This window comes from Manacus candei, unplaced genomic scaffold (assembly GCF_025592945.1).
Source record: "Manacus candei isolate 608988 ecotype Guabito, Panama unplaced genomic scaffold, ASM2559294v1 h1tg000015l, whole genome shotgun sequence".
Classification (NCBI taxonomy): Eukaryota; Metazoa; Chordata; class Aves; order Passeriformes; family Pipridae; genus Manacus; species Manacus candei.
The window spans coordinates 24,452,603-24,461,346 of NW_026138063.1; the positions used below are offsets into that span (position 1 = coordinate 24,452,603).

General features: G+C 42.9%; 1 protein-coding gene across 1 annotated transcript; it reads right to left on the reverse strand.

The window, feature by feature from the left end:
* Positions 1 to 2,255: 2,255 nt before the first annotated feature.
* LOC127468354 (grpE protein homolog 1, mitochondrial-like) lies at positions 2,256 to 5,513 on the reverse strand. Its single transcript, XM_051781407.1, is given in 3 exon segments — positions 2,256 to 2,770; positions 2,773 to 3,055; positions 5,509 to 5,513. Coding segments are annotated over 3 exon segments (702 nt in total). The 3' UTR covers positions 2,256 to 2,356.
* Between the last annotated feature and the right edge of the window lie 3,231 nt (positions 5,514 to 8,744).

Here is an 8,744-nt window from a genome sequence, read left to right on the forward strand (position 1 = left end):
GTTTTCCTTCTCATGGACTCACTTTGAAAGCTACACTAGGTCCAGGTAACTGTAGTGAGCTGTTCATAATCACTGGCTGCTGGAGATTTAGTGAAGACCAAGTACTTGGAAAGCCAGACGAGAGGTATCAGTTTCTTACTGATATTACATTGGACAGTAGAATGTTGGTGTAGATGGACCTACTTGGAAGGAAGTTAAGAGAATGTCGAGTAGAGCTCGTGGAGCTGGAAAAGCACATAGCAACATGTTTTATTTCAACCTACAGTTTGAGGGGTGCAGAAATTGGGTGAAGGTTTAGGTAGATTAAGGTTTAGTTTTGGTGCATACCCATGGCACTGTGCCTGTCCTTGGGAAGGAGCAAAGAATGAACTTTTTCTGCTCAGCCTTACCTAAAAGTTGACTCTACATTTGTGTGTGCTGCATGTAGTGAGAGATGGGAAAGCCCCTGTTGCTGGCAGGCTCAGTTTTGAAAGAACTCTTATTAAATGAAAACAAATGAATGATTAATGAAAATTAGGGTCATTTTCCCGAGAAGGCTTTCACCCTGTACTTTCTCGAGGCTTCATGTGACAGGGAATCAGTCGCCCATTTGCACTTCAAAAAATGGCTTTGGCAAAACATTCCTGATGTGGATAAAAATAAATAATGGCTTTTACAGCTGAAGCTGTAGGACCGTGTTCAAAGGAGAGGTACAGCAAGGCAAAAAATAAATGCAAAGACAGCATCTTCCTGACTTCTAATTTTAATAATTCAGATTCTTCTGTTACTCAATGGAAATTGAAGCTGGAAATGGATATGGTAGCTGCAGACAATGCCATTCAAAGTACAAATGGGGCCAGTGAGTATCCCTGGGAACATAAGGAATGCTGGCAGTGCTGTAGCAGCCTGTCAGGCGAGGTGGCTGGGACAGACTGGATCGATGCAAGGAACAATTAGATGCCAGCCTCTGAGGAATAGGTAATTAAAAAAGAGATCTGGGAGGTGCAGCCATTCAAATGGCTTTGTTGGTCCTTCAGCCATGATTTAAGGCTTTTATGAAGGTGTTTTCTAGTTCTTTATTATCTAGTCAACTGAAGCAAGATTAAAACCCAGGCATGCCGTCGATGCTGAACTTGCAAACCCTGCTTTCAGATGTCTATACAGAAAGTTCACTGCCTCCCTGACCCCCTAAATGAAAGCTGCTCCCTTCATGGTTTCTGTACAGCTATCACCTGTTTCCATAGTCAGGTTCAGTTGTGCATACTTGTTCTCCTCTAGGCTAGTAATGCCTGCAAGTGAGGCTGTTTAGCCTGAGGGACAGGGACTGAGCAAGCTAGAAAGGGGGTTGCATTGATTTCTGACAAGAAGTTGTGACAATGCAACCAGCCAGCCAGGTTAAATATTAAATTTAATGAGCATTAGAGCAAATGGTAAGTTTGAGATCTGAAGTCATTAACAAGTCATAAAATAAAATTTTCCTCGGGAACTGCAGCTTTATGGCATTTTGGATATCCACAGAGGGCCAGATGGTGAGTCCTGTGCTTATTCTCTTATTTTACGAGTTCAGTGCTGAAATCAAGAGGGCTGTTGACAAAGCCAAGGTCTGACTGAGTGCCAGAGCTGTACTGGCTGGCAGTGCCACTTGGGACACATTTAGCTGCCCCTGTTCCTCAGAGGTGCTGCACTCAGCTGGGTCCCACAGCCCAACAGAGATCCCATTGCAGTCTTGAGATGAAGGCAGTCAGCTGAGGTACAGGAGGTCATGGTTTGATGTCTGCCAATGCTAGATCTTTCTGCATGCCCCTTCCAAAATGTACTGCACCAGCTTCCTTTTTAAAAATTGAGGCTGGGAAGGAAGAGTTTCAGAAGTTCTTTGATATCACAGTAAAGCTTCCATGTGTACCAGTAGCACATACAATCAAATGCTGATTTTTCAGGGTTGGGTGTTTATTTCTCTCTGGCCAAAACTGAAGATTTTTCTGGACGATTTTCAGCCATCACAGTCATTTCAGAATGAGCAGTGTTTGTACACTGAGCTGAAAGCTATGAGGACACAGATGAAGCAGGGAAAGAAAAGACTGAGCCCTATTCATCTTGGCTATCATATAATCATAGAATCAGCTGAGTTGGAAAGGACCTCTGAGATCATCAATCCAACCCTTGATCCACTACTGTTGTGGTTACTAGACCTAAGTGCCACATCCAGTCTCAATATTTAAAACAAACAAACAACAACAACAAAACAACAACAACAAACCCCCCAAAAAAACCATTTAAACCTCTCTGGGAGCAGAGGAACGAGGAAAGCATGGTGTGAGACAAAAACCATCCAGCTGTTTAATAGCTGTATGGCATTTTAAATTCTCAGATTGAGCAGCTAAGGGTCTTTCCCAGCACCCACCAAGGCAGGCCACAGAGTACACCAGTGCAGCTCATAGCCAGTCTTGGATACTAATGCAGTGGTGCCAGGCTCCTTCCCTTCCATGGCAGCATGGAACAATGCTTTGTGTTCATAGGGATCCAACTTGGCTCCGACAGGAACCGCTCTGAGCAGGCCATGTTTTTTAAACACTTTCTGAATCTGTACTTCTGTCATAACAAGACCTTCATATAAGCTCTTCAAATGAGGATTATCATCCTTAATTTCTTCCTTTGGAACACTTTCTGTTGCTTTCTCCAGTATGTCTGCAACTTCTAGTAAGTCCTTACAGAGGCTCTGGATCCCGTATAACTTTGCCTCTTCTACCAGTTTCTGGCTTCTTTGCCTCACGTTTTCCACATCTGCCAAGGCACACTTTTGTACTTGTCAGTGACTTCCTTTAGTTGTTCTTCCAGTTTAGTCTTTTCTTTAGCTAACAGTTTTTCAGCAGAGCTGGTTTCAACCTTCTGCTCATTTAGGCTCTGACTCTGGTCCTCCTCCAAGTTCTGGCCAGTATTTTCCTGTTGTGTTGCTGCACAAAGCAGTGGTGGAGAAGTTCTGATGGTGGTGCTGAGCTGTGGGAGCCGTGGGCACAGCACACCCCACGTGCACTGTGCCACTGCTGCCAGGGCACCCTCCTGCCTGCTGGGCCTGAGCCTTGGGTGTAGAAATACAGTATGGGAGCTCTAAATCCAAGAGATGGTAAAAGATGCTAGAGCCAGCTGGCAGCTCAGGAAGATTCAGGTGGGAAGATTGCACTTGGCTGTGGGTGATGCCAATAATGTTTGCATCTTGGCCTTGCAGTCTAAATTCAGAATACTGAGAAGCCCTTGCTAAACCACCTTAGCCACATGTCAAAATTTGTGAAAAGCAAAAAGTTAAGTCTGGATTCACACTTTTTTTTTAACTAGTAGCTGTGTGTAAAGGTCTCATGTATTTGGAGCTCATTTGCTTTTAGATGTTTCTTATATCCCAAAATCTCCCTTCAGCACTGACACTTAACAACTTTTTGAAAAGAGTGATAGTTCTAGAGAATGTTATTTCTGTGAAAATATGTGAACAAGGAGATGTTTCCAGGAGTTATGGGCTGAAAATTAATACAGTGATGTCAGGTATTAAGACAGGAAGCAAACAGAATAAATACAACTGTAAACAGTAACTCTTTGGTACAGTGTTTTCCTAACAGGGCTGCAAGGAACTGCAGTGCTTCATGATTCTGTAGCTCTTCCTTGTAGCGTGACCTTGAGGCTGCACTGCAGCACTGCTGTGAACAGAGCCCAAGAGTTTGTTACAGTTCCCTCAGACTGAACAAGTTTGGGGCTCACTGTTACCTGTATTAGCATGCTAATTGAGGTTACAATTATCGAGACAACTGCAATATTCCTTCCTGCATTAGGAAGTTTTATAGCTTCCAGTTGCAGGCTGCAGCAATATAATTTTCCCCGAGTATTTCATAAAAGGGACACAAACGCTCTTGGTGATAAAGTAGTGTAACAATGCACGTAAGGCAAACCCTGAGGTAGCTCTATATTGTTTGTGGAACAAATATAAGAACCACTTTGGAAAATGATGCATTCTCTGGAACTCATTTTTCATTTTTCTCCATCTGCTGTATTCCCTTCATATTTTCCAAGCCCTCATTTTTTGCCATCCAGAAATAAAGTAGTTTAGACCTATGTTTGTACTCTTAACTTTGAATTTTGAAATGGTGCTATAATGAAGAGGTTAGCAAAATTGATGGGAAGTGTTTCATGGTGAGACCTACAGGCACAGGAAAGAGTTTTGATAGTGCAGTGAAAACCCGTAACAATACAGATTTTCAGGAATGGGAAAGAAAAGGTACAGTCAAACTGTGCAGTAGTGTGGCTAATACACTGGAATCTTACCTGCTAAACAAGTAAATCAGGATTTAATACCTTAATTTTGAGTATTCCAAATGTGTTATTGTCAATTTATACATGTAAATGCACCAGTAATGCTGGAAAGCTTTGTGCACAAAATATCTTGGGATTTTGGGAGTGTATATAGATACATGTGTGTATATGGCACGTGTGATTCAGCGTGGTCAGGTTCCCCTCCCTTAGTAGAAAGATCACATTAGAATGGGAAGAGGATAGTATTTAGCTCCCTTGAAGATGTTCTGGATTGTGGAATACTTCAGGAATCCCAGTCTTTTACCAGTGGTTGTTTTCACTGCATTTCCATAAGGGGATCACTCCATCCATGCCCTCCTCACAACCAGCCCAAACAGAAGAGTCTCTGCAAACCCTGTGGAAACTTCCACAAGCTTCTACCCTTCCCTCTGGATCACACTGAGAGAACTGAGTACACTCAAGGACTCCTGTATGCCTCCTGGTAAAAGCTGGGAAGGACTGTCGGGCTCCATCTCAGTTCTCACTGTTAATTATTGAGCCGAGACAAATCGCCGGATTTGTCTCCCCAGCCGTCCTGACAGGACACCTTTTCCACATGTTATGCTATGTGCTATTTCTTGCAGGGTTCCTGCAGTGGTCCAGGTATTCTCTAGGACTGGATTTCTAAATGCTCTTTTGCAGGAGTACTGCAGTGGAAGAAGTGACCTAATGGGATAGATCCCTTTGCAATGTCCATTAACATCTTTTTTTTAAAGTTTCTTCATTTCAAGCCTAATGTTTGGAGCAGTAGGTAATTAAGCAGCAGCACTTCAAATGTGGCACTGGCAGATGTCAGTGAATAAATCTGTCGATGTGATTTGATGGAGGTAGTGGATGGCATTTCCAGGCCTCCCTGCTTTTGGCACAGGTTTGTAAGGAGGAGCTTGAGCAAGCCAGAGAGTAATACTTGGAGGATTATGAGGGGTTAACCTGGACATGGATACTTTTCACTCCTGGGGAATCTAACTGCATCTCCTCATTTGGACCAGGTTATAGCAGTACAGAGCAGCCAATGTGATTAACTGGTCAAGTTTTTCCTGCTGTTTTACAAAGAGTCAGGGTACCAGTGAATCTACTCATCTCTTGGGAAATTCATAGTGAAAAAATCTGGAGAGAAAGTTGGTTGTTTCAGCAGAAATGGATTTGCAGCTGCTGAGGAGAATCTGATTATGTGCTGCTTTCAAAGAAATGCAATACGTCATTCGCTCCTGGACAGAATGTCTTTTCTGTGACTAAGATTTTCAGACAGCCTGGGATATCTGGGGAATAGAACTGGACTTTTTCTTTATACACTAATGGGTTCTTAAGTTCAAAGCATGTTAGAAGCATGTAGGCATTGGGAAATGTTGCAGTTTTCTAATAATTCAGTAAAATATTAAAAATCTCAAGATGGGCTTCTGGCTGAAAAAATGATGTCTGTGCTGACTTGAGATGGTGTTGTTCATCTGTTGAAGTATTGGCTTTATTATCAGCTTGTAATGCAAGAATTAGAATGCTAGTTCCACAGGAGAAATCAACTATGTCTCATGTCTTGGAGGATGAATTTTCATCTTCAGCTTTGCACACACAAAACTCTTGTTCTACTAATAACTGGAGCATTATGGAATGAGAGTTGTGTTCACTCACAGAAATGAAGCAAAGCAGTAATGTGGTAGTTTTGGCTGTAATATCAGATATTTATTGAAAATATTGATGACTGGTATCTGTGGGAAGAGTATTGTATTGTTGAAATGCTGGTGGAAAACAGCAAGAGGCATTTTGGCAGAGAAGCTGCACCACGTCCCAGCATGTTGTCCCTGCTGAAGTTTTCAGCCTTTCTCCAGAACTGGCCTCCCAGGAAGCCCAGACTGGCAGCTGAACAGTGATACTGAGGCAGTTCCTGGGCTGTGCAGAGCTTTGCCACTTAACAAGGTGGTGCCTGGGAAGTTTTACCATCTTCCTGGTATCCACAACAGTGGCCCCACCAAGTCAGTGGACTGGGTTTGTCCCAGCATAGACTCTCCTGAGCAAAGCCCCTCCCAAGAGCTGGGGCTCAGGGAGGCAGCGCTGCTTTTCAGGGAGGTCACACAAAGTGCTCTGCACTGGAGAGCACGTAAGAGCCAGGACTGGCTGAGCTGGAGCCAAGGAAGGAGAGTTCATGGAATAAAAATGCAATTCCCCAGGCTGAAATAGCACCAAGTCCTGCAGGATTCTTTGCTGCCATCTGGTTGCTGAGAACACAGAGCAGAGCCTGAATTACACCCCACACTGGGGAGGAGGCAGCACCGGGGAGCAACTGCATTGCATGTGCTATGAGTGCTTTAACTGTGTCATTCCCTGGTTGCAACTTGAGGAACCCTTAAGTGCATAAACTTATTGTAGGCATGACTCAAGTGGAAATCACTTCTGGAAGAACTCTCTCTTTTTCTTGTTATAGCAGTAGAAGCATCACAGACAAATCCTGAGGAAAATGGAGGAAATCCACCGTTAATTTTATCACCATGGGGAGCTGAGTTTAACTACAGCTTGTCACTGTTTTCAGGACAATACTACATTTATTCTTGCCTAGGGAAGCAGCTGTATAGGTCAGATCTGTCCAAAAGATGCTGTATGTGGTTCAGCTAACATGCACCTTACATCAGCTTTTGCTGAACATTTGGCATAATGAATGAAAAAAACACATTTTTTTCTATCCAATCCTAATTTCTAATTTGCTTTAAGGGAATGAACCACCTTAATGCTAAAAGTTCCCCATACTCATGCCATTATTCCCTTCTGTGTCTGAACAGCTGAGGTTTTTTTTCTTCTTGTACTCAGAAATGATAACTGAATTTATGTGATTTTTAATACAACTTGGAGAAAGCGTTTTGGATGACTTTATCCTAGGACATAGGACTTTGATTTGGAGGAGACATTGTTACTGGAAGCAAGAGTTTACCCACACCTCAGTGAATTGCTTCTATTCCGTGTTGTCCTTAAACCTAAAATGCATGGGACATTCATATGGGATTGCTCTGCATAGGGAACACTTATTTTTGTGCCAGATGAATTTAAATTTAAGTAGTCTGTAGTTTGAAGGATTCCATCAAGTTTCCCTCCCACTTAAATAATTTTTTTATTTAGATGCCTCATTAGATCTTTTTAAAATTGTTGGTTTCGAGTTTGGTGCAATTCTCATTTGCATGAGACTGACCAAGTAGACCCTTGAGTGATTTTCTTTCTTGCAAAACATAATTGGACACTGTTCACAGAGTGTCCTCTGAAACTTCTTTGTGGATGGTGAATCAATGATTTTAACTTGCTTTGCCTGCATAAATCCAGGTAACAACATCTTGTATAGTTCAAGTGTTCTAACTGTTCCCTGGCAGGCAGATTTTAAGCTCAGCTGTGTTCCTTCCCCAGTCCTTCTTCATCTTTTACACAGGTCTGGGAAACCTTCCTGCCCCGTCTCCAGTGTGAGCCTCTGCTCAGGGCTGGGCAGCAATGAGAGGGTGCAGTGAAAAAGCCCCAGTGTAGGTTACAATGCCCAGGGAAGGTCTGGCTGAGAAGTGCCCCCACTCGTGTCTGGGCTCACTCACACGGCCTGGCTGTGCCTGGGGGGGAAGCTGCCTGATTTCTCTGAGCTGTGATTTAGCCAGGTTTGCACCGTGTCTGATGGGAATCTTTCCCAGGGGATCAGTAGTGCACAGGAACAATTATGGTTCACTCTGCAGGCCTTGGGAATCTGTTTCGAGTTTCAAACCATTTCATGGCCACATTGAGAGGATGAGAGGGAAGGCAGATGCCTTACTAGCGAGAGAAGGAAGGAAAATACACATTAGTTGAATACTAACAGAATTTTAAGTGGTTTCTTTAGCTGTAAAAGCCTCACCACCCTCACTTCCTGCACATGCTCACAGTCTTCAGTGTTGCAGAAATACACATCTTGCACCCATTAACAGTTTAGTGATGACTCTGTGCAACTCCCTTTAGAGACAGGGAAAAGAGTGTGGGAGCAGTTTGGAGTCCCAGCATCTGTTATCCCTTCTGCCAAATTGCTGCAGCATGGCAACCAGATGGGAGTTATGCCATTTCTCCTCAAGAATGAACCACCCTTTGAGTAAGGCTTTTCATTAAGGATAAAGTCCTGGAAACTCAGGCACAGCTCTCCCACTGTGCCTGGTGGGGGTTTTTTTGGAATGTCAGTATATTTTGCTTAGGGACACTGTATAGTGGAGAGTTAATTTAATAAGGTTTATATTTAAAATAAAATTATTTTAATCTCGTAAGAAATGAAGGAACAGAAGAAATCTAGGGTGTACAGCATATGGTGAACAGGAAAACCAAAGCATTATTCTTTGATAAAGGTACTGATGTTTACATCTAGTTTTAGCCACATGCTTTCAGCTTTCCTCATCCATTTCATGTTAGCACAGGTGAAAATATTTAATTAGTGTTAACATAGTTGCCTTATT